At 53.1% G+C, this 22,497-nt stretch overlaps 1 protein-coding gene across 1 annotated transcript in view; it reads left to right on the top strand.

Moving 5' to 3' along the window:
- The window catches only part of LOC140402359 (TNF receptor-associated factor 3-like), an 80,194-nt gene that overhangs the window by 6,000 nt on the left and 51,697 nt on the right, over nucleotides 1–22,497 (top strand). Inside the window, exons 2-4 of the mRNA XM_072490085.1 lie at nucleotides 11,583–11,851; nucleotides 15,689–15,740; nucleotides 16,673–16,777. Coding sequence (XP_072346186.1) covers nucleotides 11,601–11,851; nucleotides 15,689–15,740; nucleotides 16,673–16,777 — 408 coding nt within the window. The 5' untranslated portion in view covers nucleotides 11,583–11,600. The remainder of the gene's footprint in view (nucleotides 1–11,582; nucleotides 11,852–15,688; nucleotides 15,741–16,672; nucleotides 16,778–22,497) is intronic.

Genomic DNA, 22,497 nt, shown 5'->3' with positions numbered 1-22,497 from the left:
TGCTGAAATCCATGTAAACTACATCAACTGCACCGCCCTCATCTACACACCTCCTCAAAAATTCAATCAGATTCATTAGGCTTGACCTCCCTCTGACTAAGCCATGTGAGTGACCCTGATCAAGCCAAGTGGAGGGTTAATTCTCTCCTTCAGAATTTTTCCCAATAGCTTCCCTACCGCTGATGTGAGGCTCACTGGTCTGCCATTCTCTGGTTTATCTCCACCACCCTTCCTGAAAAGTGGAACCACATCAGCTGTCGTCCAATCCTCTCGCACTTCACTCTAGCACTGTGGCCAGGGAGGAGTTAAAAATTTGGGTCAGAGGCCCTGTAACTTCCTCCCTTGCCTCTCACAGCAGCCTGGGATACAACTCATCTGGACCTGGGGATTTATCCATTTTTTAAAGCCCGCCAGGGTTTCAGGGGAGGGGGAGAGAGGGTCAGTACTTTCAGGAGTGGGGGAGGGAGGGTCAGTACTTTCAGGGGTGGGGGAGGGAGGGTCAGTACTTTCAGGAGTGGGGGAGGGAGGGTCAGTACTTTCAGGGGCGGGGAGGGAGGGTCAGTACTTTCAGGGTGGGGGAGAGAGGGTCAGTGTCTTCAGGGGCGGGGGAGGGACGGTCAGTACTTTCAGGGGTGGGGGAGGGAGGGTCAGTACTTTCAGGGGAGGGGGAGAGAGGGTCAGCGCCTTCAGGGGAAGGGGAGGGAGTGGCTTTAGGTGAATTGCACCTTCAGTGGGCAAGTACAGATACAATGAGTTGAATGGCCTCCCTCTGTAACCGTCCTTTGACTATCTCCCTCTTTTTGTTTTAAACATAACTCTGTGGTCCTCTGGTTAGCAAACCCTCCAGTAAGTGATAATAGTTTACCCTTGTTTGCTTGATCCAACCCGCCGGGTCGGAGAATCGCCGGGGGGGGGGGGGCGGCGTGAATCCCGCCCCCGCCGGTTGCCGAATTCTCCGGCACCGGGGGTTTGGCGGGGGTGAATTGCGCCGCATCGGTCAGCGGCCGCTGGCAGCGCCCCCCCCCCGGCGATTCTCCGGCCCGCGATGGGCCGAGTGGCCACCTGTTTTTTCCGGTCCCGCCGGCGTAAATTAGAGTAGGTCCTTACTGCTGGGTCTGGTGGTGTGGGCGGCCTCCGGGGTTCTCGGGGCGGGGTGGGGGGGGGGGGACGTCGGGGGGAATCTGGCCCCGGGAGGTGCCCCCACGGTGGCCTGGCCCGCGGTCGGGGCCCTCCGATCCGCGGGCGGGCCTGTGCCGTGGGGGAACTCTATTCTTCCGCACCGGCGGCTGTAGCGGTCGGCCATTGCCGGTGCGGAGACGAAGCCCTCTGTGCGTGCGCTGGGATGCCGCCAGCACACGCGGGCGCTCCCGTGCATGTGCCAGCTCGCGCAGGCCGGCGGAGACTCTTCGGCGCCAACCACTCTGGGACCCGGTCTAGCCCCTGAAGGTGCGGCCCGACGGCGGAGTGGTCCACGCCACTCCTTCCCGCCGGATCCCGCCCCACCGATTACGGCAGAATCCCGTATCTTCCAATATTAATTATACGTATTTTATCCGGAATTTAAATCTATTTGACCGTAACATCGTGAAGTCTCCTTTATACGAGGATTGGCGTTTTAAGATCCTAGGTATTAAATGGGTGACCCAATCAGCCCCTCTCTGCCTCGGGACGTCCTGATGAGGGGATTCACCCCCCCCCAGGGACCCCTGCAATAGGGAGACCCCTCTCCCTCCCAGGGACCACCCCTAACGCGTTACCCCCCATGGCCCACCGCGGGGTCACCACGCCAGGCCCGCGCTGGTAGAGATCATAACTGGTCCCTGACCACGTGACTCGCAGCCCCGGGATCCGGAGAATCGCGGAGGACTGGAGCATAGGGCGCCCGCCAATTCCATCATTCTGTGAAGAGAGGTCAATTTCACCTCTGCCTCCCAAAACCTTTCCGGTTTTGCAAAACAATATTCGTTTAAAAACATGACCGCTGCAGTCGAACACACTCTCACCCAGGATTTTAACCCTTAAATTGCCAAATGCTTATCATCCGATATGTCTGAAATCCTGCATCCGTCACTCTGGATGAGCTCAGCTCCAACAAGGCAATCCCGACACCATCCAGGACAAAGCAGCCACTTGATTGGTATCCCCACCACAAACATTCACTCTCTCCACCACCGAAGCACATTGGCACAGATTTAACCAGATCTCACAACATGTGGCAATCTGGGTCCCGCAAAAAATCGAACAGCCACCCGGGATCTTCCAGCTTCGCTGGGGAGACTCCAGCCTGGCAATTGTTCAGGGACTCGTCCCCCACATACAGGGAGCACGTGGAACGGTACCTGACTTGTGCCGTGTAGATAGTGGACAGGCTTTGGGGGGTCAGGAGGTGAGTTACTCTCCGCAGGATTCCCAGCCTCTGACCTGCCCTGGTAGCCACAGTATTAATGTGGCTGGGTCCAGTTCAGTTTCTGATCAATGGTAACCCCAGGATGTTGAGTGTCGGGGATTCAGCGATGGCAATGACATTGAATGTAAGTGTGTCTGTGTGTGTGAGTGAGTGTATGAGTGCGTGTGGGAGTGTGTGAATGTGTGTGTGTGTGAGAGCGAGTGTGTGTGAATTTGTGTGTGTGACTGAGTGTGTGTGAGTGTGTATGTGAGTGTGTGACTGAGTGTATGTGTGTGTGAGTGTGTGTGTACATGTGTGTGTGTGTGTGTGGTGAGGGCGTGTGAGTGTGTGAATGTGTGTGAATGTGTGTGAGTGTGAGTGTGCGTGTGTGTGAGTGCCTGTGTGAGTGTGTGCGTGAGTGTGTGTGTACGTGTGTGTGTACGTGTGTGTGTGTGCGTGTGTGTGTGGCGAGGGTGTGAATGTGTGTGAATGTGAGTGTGTGTGAGTGTGCATGTGTGTGAGTGCGTGTGTGAGTGTGAGTGAGTGAATGAGTGTGTGTATGTATGTGAGTGAGTGTGTGAGTGTGTGTGTGAGTGTGTGCATGTATGTATTGAGTGTGTGAATGTAAGTGAGTGTGTGAGTGTATGTGAGTGAGTGTGTGGGTGTGTGTATGTGTGTGAGTGTGTGCATGTGCTGAGTGTGTGTGAGTGAGTGAGTTTAGGATAAGTGTGTGTAAGTGTGTGTGTGTGAGTGTGACTGTGTGCGTGGGTGTGAGTGTGTGTGAGTGTGAGTGAGTGTGTGTGAGTTTGAGTGAGTGTGTGTGAATGTGAGTGAGTGTGTGTGTGTAAGTGGGTGCGTGTGAGTGTGTGTGTGAGTTTGAGTGTGTGGGAGTGTGTGTGAGTATGTGGGAGGGTGAGTGCGTATGGGTGTGAGTGTGTATGGTTGTGAGTGTGAGTGTGTGTGAGTGTTTGAGTTTAGGATAAGTGTGAGTGTGTGAGTGTGACTGTGTGTGTGGGTGTGAGTGTGAGTGAGTGTGTATATGTGTGTGTGAATGTGAGTGTGTATATGTGTGTGTGAGTGACTGTGCATGGGTGTGAGTGTGAGTGAGTGTGTGTGTGAGTGTGTGTGTGTGAGTTTGAGTGTGTGTGGGTGTGAGGGTGAGTGAGCGTGTGTGGGTGTGAGTGTGAGTGTGCGTGAGTGTGGGTGAGTGCGAATGTGTGTGGGTGTGAGTATGTGTGAGTTTGAGTTTGTGTGGTTGTGAGTGTGAGTGAGCGTGTGTGAGTGTGTATATGTGTGTGTGAATGTGTGTGTGAGTGTGACTGTGTGCATGGGTGTGAGTGTGTGTGTGTGAGTGTTTGAGTTTAGGATAAGTGTGAGTGTGACTGTGTGTGTGAGTGTGTGGGGGTGTGAGTGCGGGGTGAGTGTGCATATGTGTGTGTGAATGTGAGTGTGTATGTGAGTGTGCCTGTGTGCATGGGTGTGAGTGTGAGTGAATGTGTGTGAGTGAGTGTGTGCGAGTGTGTGTGTGAGTTTGAGTGTGTGTGGGTGTGAGTGTGAGTGAGTGTGGTGTGAGTGTGTGTGTGTGAGTGAGTGTATGTGAGTATGTGGGAGGGTGAGTATTTGTGGGTGAGTGTGAGGGTGTGTGGGTGTGAGTGCGTGAGTGTGGGTGAGTGCGAGTGTGTGTGGGTGTGAGTATGTGTGAGTGTGTGTGGGTGTGAGTGTGTGTGGGTGTAAGTGTGTGTGAGTGTGAATGTGTGAGTGTGTGAGTATGAGTGTGAGTGTGAGTGCATGAGTGTGTGTGAGTGTGAGTGTGTGTGGTGTGAGTGTGTGAGTGGGTGTGAATGTGTGTGAGTGTGACTGTGTGTGTGGGTGTGAGTGCGAGTGAGTGTGTGTGAATGTGAGTGTGTATATGTGTGTGTGAGTGTGACTGTGCATGGGTGTGAGTGTGAGTGAGTGTGTGTGTGAGTGTGTGTGTGTGTGAGTTTGAGTGTGTGGGTGTGAGGGTGAGTGAGTGTGTGTGAGTGTGTAAGTGTGTGTGTGAGTATGTGGGAGGGTGAGTATGTGTGGGTGTGAGTGTGTGTGGGTGTGAGTGTGAGTGTGCATGGGTGTGAGTGTGGGTGAGTGCGAATGTGTGTGGGTGTGAGTATGTGTGTGTGGGTGTGAGTGTGTGTGGGTGTGAGTGGGTGAGCGTGTGTGGGCGTGAGTGTGTAAGTTTGAGTTTGTGTGGTTGTGAGTGAGTGTGTGTGAGTGTGTATATGTGTGTGTGAATGTGTGTGTGAGTGTGACTGTGTGCATGGGTGTGAGTGTGTGTGTGTGAGTGTTTGAGTTTAGGATAAGTGTGAGTGTGACTGTGTGTGTGAGTGTGTGGGGTGTGAGTGCGGGGTGAGTGTGTGTGAGTGTGTATATGTGTGTGTGAATGTGAGTGTGTATATGTGTGTGTGAGTGACTGTGCATGGGTGTGAGTGTGAGTGAGTGTGTGTGTGAGTGTGTGTGTGTGAGTTTGAGTGTGTGTGGGTGTGAGGGTGAGTGAGCGTGTGTGGGTGTGAGTGTACGTGAGTGTGGGTGAGTGCGAATGTGTGTGGGTGTGAGTATGTGTGAGTTTGAGTTTGTGTGGTTGTGAGTGTGAGTGAGTGTGTGTGAGTGTGTATATGTGTGTGTGAATGTGTGTGTGAGTGTGACTGTGTGCATGGGTGTGAGTGTGTGTGTGTGAGTGTTTGAGTTTAGGATAAGTGTGAGTGTGACTGTGTGTGTGAGTGTGTGGGGGTGTGAGTGCGGGGTGAGTGTGTATATGTGTGTGTGAATGTGAGTGTGTATGTGAGTGTGCCTGTGTGCATGGGTGTGAGTGTGAGTGAATGTGTGTGAGTGAGTGTGTGCGAGTGTGTGTGTGAGTTTGAGTGTGTGTGGGTGTGAGTGTGAGTGAGTGTGTGTGAGTGTGTGTGAGTGAGTGTATGTGAGTATGTGGGAGGGTGAGTATTTGTGGGTGAGTGTGAGGGTGTGTGGGTGTGAGTGCGTGAGTGTGGGTGAGTGCGAGTGTGTGTGGGTGTGAGTATGTGTGAGTGTGTGTGGGTGTGAGTGTGTGTGGGTGTAAGTGTGTGTGAGTGTGAATGTGTGAGTGTGTGAGTATGAGTGTGAGTGTGAGTGCATGAGTGTGTGTGAGTGTGAGTGTGTGTGAGTGTGACTGTGTGTGTGGGTGTGAGTGCGAGTGAGTGTGTGTGAATGTGAGTGTGTGTATGTGTGTGTGAGTGTGACTGTGCATGGGTGTGAGTGTGAGTGAGTGTGTGTGTGAGTGTGTGTGTGTGTGAGTTTGAGTGTGTGGGTGTGAGGGTGAGTGAGTGTGTGTGAGTGTGTAAGTGTGAGTGTGTGTGTGAGTATGTGGGAGGGTGAGTATGTGTGGGTGTGAGTGTGTGTGGGTGTGAGTGTGAGTGTGCATGGGTGTGAGTGTGGGTGAGTGCGAATGTGTGTGGGTGTGAGTATGTGTGTGTGGGTGTGAGTGTGTGTGGGTGTGAGTGGGTGAGCGTGTGTGGGCGTGAGTGTGTAAGTTTGAGTTTGTGTGGTTGTGAGTGAGTGTGTGTGAGTGTGTATATGTGTGTGTGAATGTGTGTGTGAGTGTGACTGTGTGCATGGGTGTGAGTGTGTGTGTGTGAGTGTTTGAGTTTAGGATAAGTGTGAGTGTGACTGTGTGTGTGAGTGTGTGGGGTGTGAGTGCGGGGTGAGTGTGTGTGAGTGTGTATATGTGTGTGTGAATGTGAGTGTGTATGTGAGTGTGTCTGTGTGCATGGGTGTGAGTGTGAGTGTGAGTGAGTGTGTGTGAGTGAGTGTGTGTGACTGTGTGTGTGAGTTTGAGTGTGTGTGGGTGTGAGTGTGAGTGAGTGTGTGTGAGTGTGTATGTGTATGTGAGAATGTGGGAGTGTGAGTATGTGTGGATGAGTGTGAGGGTGTGTGGGCGTGTGAGTGTGGGTGAGTGCGAGTGTGTGTGGGTGTGAGTATTTGTGAGTGTGTGTGGGTGTGAGTGTGTGTGGGTGTAAGTGTGTGTGGGTGTGAATGTGTGAGTGTGAGTGTGTAAGTTTGAGTTTGTGTGGTTGTGAGTGAGTGTGTGTGAGTGTGTATATGTGTGTGTGAATGTGTGTGTGAGTGTGACTGTGCATGGGTGTGAGTGTGTGTGTGAGTGTTTGAGTTTAGGATAAGTGTGAGTGTGACTGTGTGTGTGAGTGTGTGGGGGTGTGAGTGCGGGGTGAGTGTGTGTGAGTGTGTATATGTGTGTGTGAATGTGAGTGTGTATGTGAGTGTGTCTGAGTGCATGGGTGTGAGTGTGAGTGAGTGTGTGTGAGTGAGTGTGTGTGACTGTGTGTGTGAGTTTGAGTGTGTGTGGGTGTGAGTGTGAGTGAGTGTGTGTGAGTGTGTATGTGTGAGTGAGTGTATGTGAGTATGTGGGAGTGTGAGTATGTGTGGATGAGTGTGTGGGTGTGTGAGTGTGGGTGAGTGCGAGTGTGTGTGGGTGTGAGTATGTGTGAGTGTGTGAGTGTGTGTGGGTGTGAGTGTGCGTGGGTGTAAGTGTGTGTGGGTGTGAATGTGTGTTGGTGTGAATGTGTGTGGGTGTGAGTGTGTGAGTGTGAGTGCATAAGTGTGTGTGAGTGGGTGTGAATGTGTGTGTGTGAGTGTGTGAGGGTGTGTGTGGGTGTGAGTGTGCGTGGGCGTGAGTGTGTATATGTGTGTGTGAATGTGTGTGTGAGTGTGACTGTGCATGGGTGTGAGTGTGTGTGTGAGTGTTTGAGTTTAGGATAAGTGTGAGTGTGACTGTGTGTGTGAGTGTGTGGGGGTGTGAGTGCGGGGTGAGTGTGTGTGAGTGTGTATATGTGTGTGTGAATGTGAGTGTGTATGTGAGTGTGTCTGAGTGCATGGGTGTGAGTGTGAGTGAGTGTGTGTGAGTGAGTGTGTGTGACTGTGTGTGTGAGTTTGAGTGTGTGTGGGTGTGAGTGTGAGTGAGTGTGTGTGAGTGTGTATGTGTGAGTGAGTGTATGTGAGTATGTGGGAGTGTGAGTATGTGTGGATGAGTGTGTGGGTGTGTGAGTGTGGGTGAGTGCGAGTGTGTGTGGGTGTGAGTATGTGTGAGTGTGTGAGTGTGTGTGGGTGTGAGTGTGCGTGGGTGTAAGTGTGTGTGGGTGTGAATGTGTGTTGGTGTGAATGTGTGTGGGTGTGAATGTGTGAGTGTGTGAGTGTGAGTGCATAAGTGTGTGTGAGTGGGTGTGAATGTGTGTGTGTGAGTGTGTGAGGGTGTGTGTGGGTGTGAGTGTGCGTGGGCGTGAGTGTGTGTAGGTGTGAGTGAGTGTGGGTGTGAGTGCGTGAGTGTGTGTGAGTGTGAGTATGTGTGAGTGTGGGTGTGAGTGTGTGTAGGTGTGAGTGTGTGTAGGTGTGAGTGGGTGTTTGTGTGAGTGAGAGTGTGAGGGTGTGAGTGGGTATGAGTGTGAGTATGCGTGGTGTGAGTGTGTGTGAGTGTGAGTGTGTGTGGGTTTGTGAGTGTGAGTGTGTGTGGGTGTGAATGCGAGTGTGGGTGAGCGTGAGTGTGTGGGTATGTTTGAGTGTGGGAATGTGTGGGTTTGTGAGTGTGAGTATGTGTGAGTATATGTGAGTGTGAGTATGTGTGAGTGAATGTGTGTGAGTGAGTGTGAGTGTGTATGTGAGTGTGTATGTGAGTGTGTGTGGGTGTGAGTGTGATTGTGTGTGAGTGTGTGGGTGTGTTTGAGTGTGTGTGTGTGAGTGTGAGTGTGTGGGTGTGTGTGTGAGTGTGTGTGAGTGAGTGTGAGTGTGTGTGAGTGTGTATGTGAGTGTGTGTGGGTGTGAGTGTGAGTGTGTGTGTGAGTGTGTGTGTGTGGGTGTGTTTGAGTGTGTGTGTGTGAGTGTGAGTGTGTGGGTGTGTGTGTGAGTGTGTGTGTGTGAGTGTGAGTGTGTGGGTGTGTTTGAGTGTGTGTGTGTGAGTGTGAGTGTGTGTGAGTGTCTTCCTGTCTCTGTCAGGGTGGGGATTTTCCAGATACGGGTTAGTTCCCGAGTCTGACACCCAGTCAGCTGACCCAGGGACAATCTCATGTTTAAACAGCGAATGCAAACACTGACGGGAATATGAAGCCTCATTGTGTTGTGAAGCAGCTGGAATTCAGGCAGCCAGTGTGAAAGGCTAACTTTCAACAACTTTCAACAACTTCTCACTTCATAAGCTCATCTGAAATCTGGAACAGACTCCCTCAGAAATCTGCTGTTGTCGGTTAAAAGTGTCAAACGTGTTACTTATAAAAATGTGTTGATACGATGTGGGCGTCGCTGGGCCGGGCCCAGCATTTGTTGCCCGTCCCTAATTGCCCTCGAACTGAGCGTCGCGCTCGGCCATTTCAGAGAGGGGCAGTTAAGAGTCTACCCCATCGCGGTGGGGTCTGGAGTGACGTGTAGGCCAGGCCAGACCGGGTAAGGACGGCAGATTTCCTTCTCTGAAGGGTGGTAAGAGGGTTTTTCTATTAACAATTGACGATAATTTACTGACACTAACTTTCAATTCCGGACTTCTGTTCATGAATTAATTACTCTCGCCCTCACATCACACTCAGAGAACAAGAACAAAGAACAAAGAAATGTACAGCACAGGAACAGGCCCTTCGGCCCTCCAGGCCCGTGCCGACCATGCTGCCCGACTAAACTACAATCTTCTATACTTCCTGGGTCCGTATCACTCTATTCCCATCCTTTTCATGTATTTGTCAAGATGCCCCTTAAACGTCACTATCGTCCCTGCTTCCACCACCTCCTCCGGTAGCGAGTTCCAGGCACCCACTACCCTCTGTGTAAAAAACTTGCCTCGTACATCCACTCTAAACCTTGCCCCTCGCCCCTTAAACCTATGCCCCCTAGTAATTGACCCCTCTACCCTGGGGAAAAGCCTCTGACTCTCCACTCTGTCTATGCCCCTCATAATTTTGTAGACTCTATCAGGTCTCCCCTCAACCTCCGTCATTCCAGTGAGAACAAACCGAGTTAATTCAACTGCTCCTCATAGCTAATGCCCTCCGAACCAGGCAACATTCTGGTAAATCTCTTCTGCACCCTCTCTAAAGCCTCCACATACTTCTGGTAGTGTGGCGACCAAAATTGAACACTATACTCCAAGTGTGGCCTAACTAAGGTTCTATACAGCTGCACCATGACTTGCAATTCTTATACTCAATGCCCCGGCCAATGAAGGCAAGCATGCCGTATGCCTTCTTGACTACCTTCTCCACCTGTGTTGCCCCTTTCAGTGACCTGTGGACCTGTACACCTAGATCTCGCTAACTGTCAATACTCTTGAGGGTTCTACCATTCACTGTATATTCCCTACCTGTATTATACCTTCCAAAATGCATTACCTCACATTTGTCCGGATTAAACTCCATCTGCCATCTCTCCGCCCAAGTCTCCAAACAATCTAAATCCTGCTGTATCCTCTGACAGTCCTCATCGCTAACCACAATTCCACCAACCTTTGTGTTGTCTGCAAACTTACTAATCAGACCAGTTACATTTTCCTCCAAATCATTTATATATACTACAAACAGCAAAGGTCCCAGCACTGATCCCTGCGGAACACCACTAGTCACAGCCCTCCAATTAGAAAAGCATCCTTCCATTGCTACTCTCTGCCTTCTATGACCTAGCCAGTTCTGTATTCACCTTGCCAGCTCACCCCTGATCCCGTGTGACTTCACCTTTTGTACTAGTCTACCATGAGGGACCTTGTCAAAGGCCTTACTGAAGTCCATATAGACAACATCCACTGCCCTACCTGCATCAATCATCTTTGTGACCTCTTCGAAAAACTCTATCAAGTTAGTGAGACACGACCTCCCCTTCACAAAACCATGCTGCCTCTCACTAATACGTCCGTTTGCTTCCAAATGGGAGTAGATCCTGTCTCGAAGAATTCTCTCCAGTAATTTCCCTACCACTGACGTAAGGCTCACCGGCCTGTAGTTCCCTGGATTATCCTCACTCACTCACTCATCATGCACACACACACCATTTGTACACAGGCATGACACACACATTTTCACACTCACTCACCACACACGCACAATCGTGCGTCAGTGAGAAGGGAAAGTCCAGCGCACTGAGAGACCAAAGCCCTGTGTTAAAACTTCACTTTTCTGAAGCCCCAGCAACGTACCACAAAATGGTGCAACCAAGCGGGAGGAGAGTTCGTTCAACTCTCCCCCTGCGCACCTGGCGCCTTGGTTAAAAAATATTTCCCTCCTTGCTTCCAATTCCCACCCCGGCCTCAGGCCTTTAGCTGCCTGGGGCCCCAGTCTCTGGAGTGCCCTCCGTACACCTCTCCGACCCACTCTCCTCCTTAAACGTGCTCCTTGAGGTGGGGGAGGGAGGCCGATGTTCTGGCCTTCCCCACCCTGGTGGCTCGGAGACGGATCTTGCTGAGGTGGAGGGACTCGGAGAGCCCCCGAAGTCAGGAGCGCGGGTCAGCGATATGGTGGGGTTCCTCAGTCTGGAGAAAATTAAATTCACTTTGAGAGGATCAATTCAAGGGTTCGCCCGGAGATGGCGGCCGTTCATCGATTTCTTCAAGGAGAATTGAGCGTCAGCAGTAAGGGGGGGGGGGGGAAAGGGTGGGGGGGGGGGGGAGGAAAACAGGAGGCATGGCAATGTTACAACGAGACAGAGAATATAGTTTACGGGTAGCTAGGGAATAGAGCGGGGGGAGTTGATCCGTAGGTTGTTTTTTTTTTCTTTAAGTGTGCCGGCCCGCGCGGGTGTTTAAGAAATGTTAATGTGTGAAACTGTAAAAATTACAAATGCCTCAATAAAATATTTTCTCAAAAAAAAAAACGCGCTGCTTAACACCTACCGCTTTGTCCAACTTTTGGCCATCCCTGACCCGGTATCCGCCTTCCGTGGCTCGCTCTCAAATTTTTTTCTTAACGCTCCTGTGAAGCTCCTCCCCTGAGGGGTGTTACAGAAATGAAAGTTGTTGTTGTTATTTACTGAGCTCAGACACCTCGCTTCTTGTACCGTTCTTTAAGTTGCCGCCTGACTGAGGCCTTGGGCCTACTTCTGTCCACAAAGCCATTGACTGTCCGGAACAGGCTTGGAAGTTGGAAAGGCCTACTTGTGGCCCTTAAGAGGTGGTGCCGTTAACTAATTGTTCTCTCTCCCTCTTTTTCAGAGTGGTTGGAAGGTGTTAATGGCGACAGAAAATGGTCCAGACAGGTCAAAGCCGTGCTTGTACCAGTCTCCGAAGGAGTCTCCATCTGGCAGTAACTGCAGGCCCCTGGTCCCGGGAGTCGAGCCGCTGGAAGGGGGCTACGCCGAGGAGTTTGTTCAGCCAGTCGACGACAAGTACAGGTGCGAGCATTGCCGCCGGGTGCTGTGCAACGCCAGGCAGACTGAGTGCGGGCATCGGTTCTGCGAGAGCTGCCTTGACACACTTCTCAGGTAGGCGGGCGAGCGGCCCTTGGGAAATCGGGGCGCGCGCGCGTAGGGCGGGGGCGGGGGAGGGAGGCGGCGCGGGGGTCATGTTCGGTCAGAATGGCAGCAGGTGCCACTTTCGCCCCGCCAGCCTGGCCATTCATGGGATCCTGCTGTGTGGACATTGGCTGCCACGTTTCCTACGCTTTCTGAGGCGGAGGTGACAGAGTTGTAACATCACATAAGTGCCAGGCAATGACCATCTCCAACAAAAGAGAAGCTAACCGTGCCCCTTGACGTTCAATGGTATCACCATCGCTGAATCCCCCATTGTCAACATCCTGGTTCGAAGGGCCGAATGGCCTACTCTTGCTCCTATTTTTCTATGTTACCATTAATCAGAAAGTGAACTGGACTAATTAGTTAAATACTGTGGCTACAAGAGCATGTCAGAGGCTGGGAATCCTGCGGAGAGTAACTCACCTCCTGACCCCCCCAAAGCCTGTCCACCATCTACACAAGTCAGGAGTGTGATGGACTCTCCACTTGCCTGGATGAGCGCAGCTCCCAACAACACTCCACTCTCGACGCCATCCAGGACAAAGCAGCCCCGCTTGATTGCTCCCCCTTCCACAAACATTCACTCGCTCCACCACCAACGCACAGTGGCAGCCGTGTGTACCATCTACAAGGTGCACTGCAGCAACTCGCCAAGGCCCCTTCGACCAGTGCTTTTAAAACTTTTTTTCCCAGGGCCCATTTTTACCAGCTGGCCGACCTTCTGGCTCCACGCCGGGCGACCTTCAATGTGAAAGGGGAGCCTGCTTGGTCCTCACCAATCTCACTTCAATCAGATGCAAAGGAAGAGAGGACAATGCACACATTGGGCTCAGGCCTCAGCCAGTTCCTTTGTGCTGCCTTCATCTCTACGGAAACGGAAAATCCAATCTCGCACATGTCGTCATGAAGGACAAAACCATACCTCAAGAAATCATCTTAAAACTGCTTTGTTCCCGTATTAAGTTTCTTCTTTGTAGGCTGTTAACCACGGGCCCTGGAGCCTGGAGAACTAACACGAGCACTGCTCTGTCCCTGCCCTGGACTCTCCTGAACAGCTCTCTCCAGCAGATTCTGCCGTGAGATCCTGTCCAAACTGCCTAGTTCTATCTCTGGCCATCTCTTAATTTTAATAAAACCATTCACCTTCACAATTGCTTGCTTGCCAGCAGCTGGGAAATAGAAGCAACTCTGCTCAGCGATTTGGCGACAAAAGCCCATACCTGGAGGGTGCTTAACGTCAAGTGCGAGCAGGGACGTGACCTGCTCTCTGCTGTCGCATCTTTCTGCAAAACTTCACAAAGTCCCCCCCCCCCCGTCCCCCCCGTCCCCCCGCTGCCTGGGGAAAGCGGGCAGTATAATCAAAGACCCCTCCCACCCGGCTTACTCACTCTTCCAACTTCTTCCATCGGGCAGGAGATACAGAAATCTGAGAACACGCACGAACAGACTCAAAAACAGCTTCTTCCCCACTGTCGCCAGACTCCTAAATGACCCTCTTATGGACTGACCTCATTAACACTACACCCTTCATCCGATGCCGGTGTTATGTAGTTACATTATGTACCTTGTGTTGCCCTATTATGTATTTTCTTTTATTTCCTTTCCTTCCCCTGTACTTAATGATCTGTTGAGCTACTCGCAGGAAAATACTTTTCACTGTACCTCGGTACACGTGACAATAAACAAATCCAATTCAAGCCTAATTTATTCTCATTTAAAAGGCGACAGCGGACCCATAACCGGGAGGTGGTGGGGGTCTGGAATAACCGGGAGGTGGTGGGGGTCTGGAATAACCGGGAGGTGGTGGGGGTCTGGAATAACCGGGAGGTGAGGTGTTGTTATTAACCAAAGAGAAGGAGTTGGTAGGTGTTGAGTCTGGAGAAGGATGTGTAGGTAGCCTGGGTCACATTGAGATCCAAAAAGACGAGGTGTTGGGCGTCTTGAAAAATATTAAGGTAGATAAGTCCCCAGGGCCTGATGGGATCTACACCAGAATACTGAAGGAGGCTAGAGAGGAAATTGCTGAGGCCTTGACGGAAATCTTCGGATCCTCACTGTCTTCAGGTGATGTCCCGGAGGACTGGAGAATAGCCTGTGTTGTTCCTTTGTTTAAGAAGGGTAGCAAAGATAATCCAGGGAACTACAGGCCGGTGAGCCTTCCGTCAGTGTTAGGGAAATTACTGGAGAGAATTCTTCGAGACAGGATCTACTCCCATTTGGAAGCAAATGGACGTATTAGTGAGAGGCAGCACGGTTTTGTGAAGGGGAGGTCGTGTCTCACTAACTTGATAGAGTTTTTCGAAGAGGTCACAAAGATGATTGATGCAGGTAGGGCAGTGGATGTTGTCTATATGGACTTCAGTAAGGCATTTGACAAGGTCCCTCATGGTAGACTAGTACAAAAGGTGAAGTCACACGGGATCAGGGGTGAGCTGGCAAGGTGGATACAGAACTGGCTAGGTCATTGAAGGCAGAGAGTAGCAATGGAAGGATGCTTTTCTAATTGGAGGGCTGTGACTAGTGGTGTTCCGCAGGGATCAGTGCTGGGACCTTTGCTGTTTGTAGTATATATAAATGATTTGGAGGAAAATGTAACTGGTCTCATTAATAAGTTTGCAGACGACACAAAGGTTGGTGGAATTGCGGTCAGCGATGAGGACTGTCAGAGGATACAGCAGGATTTAGATTGTTTGGAGACTTGGGCGGAGAGATGGCAGATGGAATTTAATCCAGACAAATGTGAGGTAATGCATTTTGGAAGGTCTAATGCAGGTAGGGAAAATACAGTGAATGGTATTGAAAGTCAGAGCGATCTAGGTGTACAGGTCCACAGGCTCCCCGTTATCTACCGCACTGATAATGTCCTCAAAAAATTCCACTAAATTAGTTAGGCACGACCTGCCATGCTGCGTCTGCCCAATGGGACAATTTCCATCCAGATGCCTCGCTATTTCTTCCTTGATGATATATTCCAGCATCTTCCCTACTACCGAAGTTAAGCTCACTGGCCTATAATTACCCGCTTTCAGCCTACCTCCTTTTTTAAACAGTGGTGTCACGTTTGCTAATTTCCAATCCGCCGGGACCACCCCAGAGTCTAGTGAATTTTGGTAAATTATCACTAGTGCATTTGCAATTTCCCTAGCCATCTCTTTTAGCACTCTGGGATGCATTCCATCAGGTCCAGGAGACTTGTCTTCCTTTAGCCCCATTAGCTTGCCCATCACTACCTCCTTGGTGATAACAATCCTCTCAAGGTCCTCACCTGTCATAGCCTCATTTCCATCAGTCACTGGCATGTTATTTGTGTCTTCCACTGTGAAGACCGACCCAAAAAACCTGTTCAGTTCCTCAGCCATTTCCTCATCCCCCATTATTAAATCTCCCTTCTCATCCTCTAAAGGACCAATATTTACCTTAGCCACTCTTTTTTGTTTTAATAAGATGGGAATTGTTTGAATAGGATGGGAATAGAGGAATACGGACCCCGGAAGTGTAGAGGATTGTAGTTTAGTCGGGCAGCATGGTCGGCACGGGCTTGGAGGCCGAAGGGCCTGTTCCTGTGCTGTACTTTTCTTTGTTCTTTGTTCTATTCCAGTTTGCGATGAGCATCTTTGGAGCGTTGCAACAGGCCTAGGACGGAGACGTGGGCCTGAGAGCAAAATGCTGAGTGGAAATGGAGAGTGACTGGAGGGGGTACAAGCTTGAGGGCATTCCACAAAGCGGTCAAGTTTTCCTCCTCCGACTGGGTGGAAGAAAGATATTCCTGTTACTCACCCTTTCGCTTTGTGATTCTGTTTCCAGGATCGGCGGGCAGGTTTGCCCAGCAGACCAGGAGCCCCTGAACGGCACTGAGGTAAATGGAAAACGTAGCCAGCCATTGCTCCTGTCCTCCCCCCTTCTGTCCTGTGCAGAGCGCGGGTGGGGTTTTCCGCAGTCGAGCAGCTCGCTCGCGCTCGTCAACGATGCCCCCGCATGGCGAATGTCCATTTCGACGAGTGACTGCGGGTTGTGTGATGGGGGGGGGGGGTCACTTAGTGTTCCAAGGCAGAAAGAGTTAATGGGAACATCAGAACTGGAAATCTCCGGCCTTTGGGATGCGACTTTGGAAAGCCTCACGCACAAGAGTTATCCGGCCCCCGACCATCTCTCACAGGCGCGGGTTAGGGTCCCTGGGCCGGGATAATGGGCCCGTTAAAGATGGCGCCCTGCTTTCTGCGGAGCCGGGCAGCGGCTCTATCAGACCCCGTCCCGCCAGAGTAAACCCCCCCCCCCCACCCCGTTCTTTTCTCAGGATTGGGGGAGAAAACTGGTGTGTGTGGCTGGAGAGCTACTGGCCGGTTTTCAGTCTGGGCCCGACACTGGGAAAATGCGCAAAGGTTCTGCCCAATGTGCAGCCTTCCCTGGGTGTTCGAACCCAGTTATGTGGGATTAGGGTCTTGTGGGGGAGGGGGGAGGTGGGGGAGGGTTAAATCCCCCCCCCCCCCCTTGCCATATGTCCCGGAGACCTCCGGCAGAGGGATGGGTGGGGGGGGGGGACGTGTCCTGTTTAGTAGATCCCCCCCCTCCAAACGGTCATTGCGGGGCTGGTTTAGCACAGTGGGCTAAACAGCTGGCTTGTAATGCAGAGCAAGGCCAGCCGCGCGGGTTCAATTCCCGTACCGGCCTCCCCGAACAGGCGCCGGAATGTGGCGACTAGGGGCTTGTCACAGTAACTTTGTTAAAAACTACTTGTGGCAATAAGCGATTATTATTATTATTAAAACGGTCGCACTGCCATTCCTGCAGGTATTCAACGATAACTGCTGCCGGAAGGAGGTCCTGAGGCTCATGGTTTACTGTCGGAACCACAAGGTGGGCTGCAAGCAACAAGTGGTGCTCAGCGGGTTGGAGGTGAGGAATGGCTGCCGCGTTCGCTCTGATGGATAACGTGGGGTGAATTCACTCCCCCCCTCCCCCCCAACCAGCCCCGCTCCCAGGGGGATTTGTCGTGGGCGGGTGTGGGAAAATTCAACAGACCATCTGAAGGTCCATCCACCTGGGGCCGGGAATACGCGGCCTCGGGGAAGGAGCGACCGGCAAACCCGGTTTTTACAGAGCCGGAATTTCGGGGAATCGAGGGCGATTAGCCCAAAGGGGTTCCAGCCCAGCTGTCCCGTGTTAACTGAGCTTTCCCCGAGCATGTGAACATTTGAAACAGGGGCAGGAGGAAGCCATGCGGGCCCCTCGAGCCTGCTCCGCCCCGCTATTCAATAAGGTGATGGGCAATCTGTTGAGTGTGGTGTTGACTGAAGGACGGGCAGGATACTGGGAATAGCTGAAGTTGGTCCATCAGGGAGGGACCACGGGAATAGAAACGCGCCGGATGGAGTTCAATTGACGGGGGTGGGGTGCCCCGTTCTGCCGCTTGGCCGTATGGAACCAGTGTCCGAGAGAACGCCGGGCTCGTGACTGTTTATCGTTGAACAATAATGTGGGTTAGTTAACAATAAGAAAACCACTAAAATCTACTGCCTATCAAATCACGATTAGAAAACGATCTGAGAGCTATGACAAATGCGCCTATCCACCCCGACAACTATCTTCAGACTCCCCGAGGTAACAGGGCCACGGGATCGTTCTTTACTGCCACCTGCTGTCTGGAGGTCGCGTCTGTTAATATTTACGTGACTGCTTATGCATATCACCACAGTGGGAGGGGGGGGGGGGGAGTTGGATGACGGGTGTGGTGGGGGGGGGGGGGGGGGGGGGGGGGGGCTCGGCTGTGCGGGAGACTGCGTCTCCGAGAGCAACAAATCGGAATGTTTCTCTCTTTGCGAGTCGCCAGGTCTATGGAGGAGCGAAGCAGTTCAAGCTGCCAAATCACCAACGGCACAGTCACAGGGCGAGAAATGGAATCCAGGAACCTGTCGGGGGTTAATTGCCGTCTGATCTTAAGTAGTCTTAACTTTTTTACGTGACCCATTCAGTAAACAACTGCGGGGTGCCGGGGAGTAAGAATAACATAATAATAATAACCTTTTATTGTCACAAGTACGACGTTACTGTGAAAAGCCCCTAGTTGGCACATTTCGGCGCCTGTTCGGGTAAGCTGGTACGGGAATTGAACCCGCGCTGCTGGCCTTGTTCTACTTCACAAACCAGCTGTCTAGCCCACTGAGCTAAACCAGCCCTGTAGTGTGTCGTATTTACAGGGGGTCCCCGGGGAGTGTGTCAGTATTTACAGGGGGTCCCCGGGGAGTGTGTCAGTATTTACAGGGAGTCACCGGGGAGTGTGTCAGTATTTACAGGGGGTCCCCGGGGAGTGTGTCAGTGTTTACAGGGGGTCACTGGGGAGTGTGTCAGTATTTACAGGGGGTCCCCGGGAGTGTGTCAGTATTTACCGGGAGTCATCGGGGAGTGTGTCAGTATTTACAGGGGGTCCCCGGGGAGTGTGTCAGTGTTTACAGGGGGTCACTGGGGAGTGTGTCAGTATTTACAGGGGGTCCCCGGGGAGTGTGTCAGTGATTACAGGGGGTCCCCGGGGAGAGTGTCAGTATTTACAGGGAGTCACCGGGGAGTGTGTCAGTATTTACAGGGGGTCCCCGGGGAATGTGTCAGTATTTACAGGGGGTCACTGGGGAGTGTGTCAGTATTTACAGGGGGTCCCCGGGGGTGCGTCAGTATTTACAGGGGGTCCCCGGGGAGTGTGTCAGTATTTACAGGGGGTCCCCGGGGAGTGTGTCAGTATTTACAGGGAGTCACCGGGGAGTGTGTCAGTATTTACAGGGGGTCCCCGGGGAGTGTGCCAGTGTTTACAGGGGGTCACTGGGGAGTGTGTCAGTATTTACAGGGGGTCCCCGGGAGTGTGTCAGTATTTACAGGGGGTGTCCGGGGAGTGTGTCAGTATTTACAGGGGGTGCCCGGGGAGTGTGTCAGTATTTACAGGGGGTCCCCGGGGAGTGTGTCAGTGTCTACAGGGGGACCCTGGGGAGTGTGTCAGTATTTACAGGGGCTCCCCGGGGAGTGTGTCAGTATTTACAGGGGGTCCCCGGGGAGTGTGTCAGTATTTACAGGGGGTCTCCGGGAGTGTGTCAGTATTTACAGGGGGTCTCCGGGGAGTGTGCCAGTATTTACAGGGGCTCCCGGGGAGTGTGTCAGTATTTACAGGGGGTCCCCGGGGGGAGTGTCAGTATTTACAGGGGGTCCCCGGGGAGTGTGTCAGAATTTACAAGGGGTCCCCGGGAAGTGTGTCAGTATTTACAGGGGGACCCTGGGGAGTGTGTCAGTATTTACAGCGGGTCCCCGGGGAGTCTGTCAGTATTTACAGGGGCTCCCCGGGGAGTGTGTCAGTATTTACAGGGGGTCCCCGGGGGGAGTGTCAGTATTTACAGGGGGTCCCCGGGGAGTGTGTCAGAATTTACAAGGGGTCCCCGGGAAGTGTGTCAGTATTTACATTGGGGACCCTGGGGAGTGTGTCAGTATTTACAGCGGGTCCCCGGGGAGTCTGTCAGTATTTACAGGGGCTCCCCGGGGAGTGTGTCAGTATTTACAGGGGGTCCCCGGGGAGTGTGCCAGTATTTACAGGGCGTCCCCGGGGAGTGTGTCAGTATTTACAGGGAGTCCCCGGGGAGTGTGTCAGTATTTACAGGGGGTCCCCGGGGAGCGTGTCAGTATTTACAGGGGATCCCCTGGGCGTGTGTCGGTATTTACAGGGGGTCCCCAGGGAGTGTGTCAGTATTTACAGGGAGTCCCCGGGGAGTGGGTCAGTATTTACAGGGGTCCCCGGGGAGTGTGTCAGTATTTACAGGGAGTCCCCGGGGAGTGTGTCAGTATTTACAGGGGGTCCCCGGGAGTGTGTCAGTGTTTACAGGGGGTCCCCGGGGAGTGTGTCAGTATTTACATGGGGTCCCCGGGGAGTGTGTCAGTGTTTACAGGGGGTGCCCGGGGAGTGTGCCAGTATTTATAGGGGGTCCCCGGGAGTGTGTCAGTATTTACAGGGGCCCCCGGGGAGTGTGTCAGTATTTACTTGGTGTCCCCGGGGAGTGTGTCAGTATTTACAAGGGGTCCCCGGGGAGTGTGTCAGTATTTACAGGGGGTCCCCGGGGAGTGTGTCAGTATTTACAGGGGGTCCCCGGGGAGTGTGTCAGTATTTACAGGGGGTCCCCGGGGAGTGTGTCGGTATTTACAGGGGGTCCCCGGGGACTGTGTCAGTATTTACAGGGAGTCCCCCGGGAGTGTGTCAGTATTTACAGGGGGTCCCTGGGGAGTGTGTCAGTATTTACAGGGGGTTCCCGGGGGAGTGTGTCAGTATTTACAGGGAGGTCCCCGGGGGAGAGTGTCAGTATTTACAGGGGGTCCCCGGGGAGTGTGTCAGTATTTTCAGGGGGTCCTCGGGGAGTGTGTCAGTATTTACAGGGGGTCCCCGGGGAGTGTGTCAGTATTTACAGGGGGTTCCCGGGGGAGTGTGTCAGTATTTACAGGGAGGTCCCCGGGGGAGTGTGTCAGTATTTACAGGGGGTCCCCGGGGAGTGTGTCAGTATTTACAGGGGGTCCCCGGGGAATGTGTCAGTATTTACAGGGGGTCCCCGGGGAGTGTGTCAGTATTTCCAGGGGGTCCCCGGGGAGTGTGTCAGTATATACAGGGAGTCCCCGGGGAGTGTGTCAGTATTTACAGGGGGTCCCCGGGAGTGTGTCAGTGTTTACAGGGGTTCCCCGGGGAGTGTGTCAGTGTTTACAGGGGGTGCCCGGGGAGTGTGTCAGTATTTATAGGGGGTCCCCGGGAGTGTGTCAGTATTTACAGGGGCCCCCGGGGAGTGTGTCAGTATTTACTTGGTGTCCCCGGGGAGTGTGTCAGTATTTACAAGGGGTCCCCGGGGAGTGTGTCAGTATTTACAGGGGGTCCCCCGGGAGTGTGTCAGTATTTACAGGGGGTCCCCGGGGAGTGTGTCAGTATTTACAGGGGGTTCCCGGGGGAGTGTGTCAGTATTTACAGGGAGGTCCCCGGGGGACAGTGTCAGTATTTACAGGGGGTCCCCGGGGAGTGTGTCAGTATTTACAGGGGGTCCTCGGGGAGTGTGTCAGTATTTACAGGGGGTCCCCGGGGAGTGTGTCAGTATTTACAAGGGGTCCCCGGGGAGTGTGTCAGTATATACAGGGAGTCCCCGGGGAGTGTGTCAGTATTTACAGGGAGTCCCCGGGGAGTGTGTCAGTATATACAGGGAGTCCCCGGGGAGTGTGTCAGTATTTACAGGGGGTCCCCGGGAGTGTGTCAGTGTTTACAGGGGGTCCCCGGGGAGTGTGTCAGTATTTACAGGGGGCCCCCGGGGAGTGTGTCAGTATTTACATGGGGTCCCCGGGGAGTGTGTCAGTATTTATAGGGGGTCCCCGGGAGTGTGTCAGTATTTACAGGGGCCCCCGGGGAGTGTGTCAGTATTTACTTGGTGTCCCCGGGGAGTGTGTCAGTATTTACAAGGGGTCCCCGGGGAGTGTGTCAGTATTTACAGGGGGTCCCCGGGGAGTGTGTCAGTATTTACAGGGGGTCCCCGGGGAGTGTGTCAGTATTTACAGGGGGTCCCCGGGGAGTGTGTCGGTATTTACAGGGGGTCCCCGGGGAGTGTGTCAGTATTTACAGGGAGTCCCCGGGGAGTGTGTCAGTATTTACAGGGGGTCCCCGGGGAGTGTGTCAGTATTTACAGGGGGTTCCCGGGGGAGTGTGTCAGTATTTACAGGGAGGTCCCCGGGGGAGTGTGTCAGTATTTACAGGGGGTCCCCGGGGAGTGTGTCAGTATTTACAGGGGGTCCTCGGGGAGTGTGTCAGTATTTACAGGGGGTCCCCGGGGAGTGTGTCAGTATTGACAGGGGGTCCCCGGGGAGTGTGTCAGTATATACAGGGAGTCCCCGTGGAGTGTGTCAGTATTTACAGGGGGTCCCCGGGGAGTGTGTCAGTCTTTACAGGGGGTCCCCGGGGAGTGTGTCAGTATTTACAGGGGGCCCCCGGGGAGTGTGTCAGTATTTACATGGGGTCCCCGGGGAGTGTGTCAGTGTTTACAGGGGGTGCCCGGGGAGTGTGTCAGTATTTATTGGGGGTCCCTGGGAATGAGTCAGTATTTACAGGGGCCCCCGGGGAGTGTGTCAGTATTTACTTGGAGTCCCCGGGGAGTGTGTCGGTATTTACAAGGGGTCCCCGGGGAGTGTGTCAGTATTTACAGGGGGTCCCCGGGGGGAGTGTCAGTATTTACAGGGGGTCCCCGGGGAGTGTGTCAGAATTTACAAGGGGTCCCCGGGGAGTGTGTCAGTATTTACAGGGGGTCCCCGGGGAGTGTGTCAGTATTTACAGGGGCGACCCGGGGAGTGTGTCAGTATTTACAGGGGGTCCCCGGGGAGTGTGTCAGTATTTACAGGGGATCCCCGGGGAGTGTGTCAGTATTTACAGGGGGTCCTCGGGGAGTGTGTCAGTATTTACAGCGTGTCCCCGGGGAGTGTGTCAGTATTTACAGGGAGTCCCCGGGGAGTGTGTCAGTATTTACAGGGGGTCCCCGGGGAGTGTGTCAGTATTTACAGGTGGTCCCCGGGGAGTGTGTCAGTATTTACAGGGTGTCCCCGGGGAGTGTGTCAGTATTTACAGGGGGTCC

This window comes from Scyliorhinus torazame, chromosome 25 (assembly GCF_047496885.1).
Source record: "Scyliorhinus torazame isolate Kashiwa2021f chromosome 25, sScyTor2.1, whole genome shotgun sequence".
NCBI classification, from domain to species: domain Eukaryota; kingdom Metazoa; phylum Chordata; class Chondrichthyes; order Carcharhiniformes; family Scyliorhinidae; genus Scyliorhinus; species Scyliorhinus torazame.
Note: the sequence above shows the minus strand (reverse complement) of the source record. Positions and strands in the feature narration are given on the sequence as shown.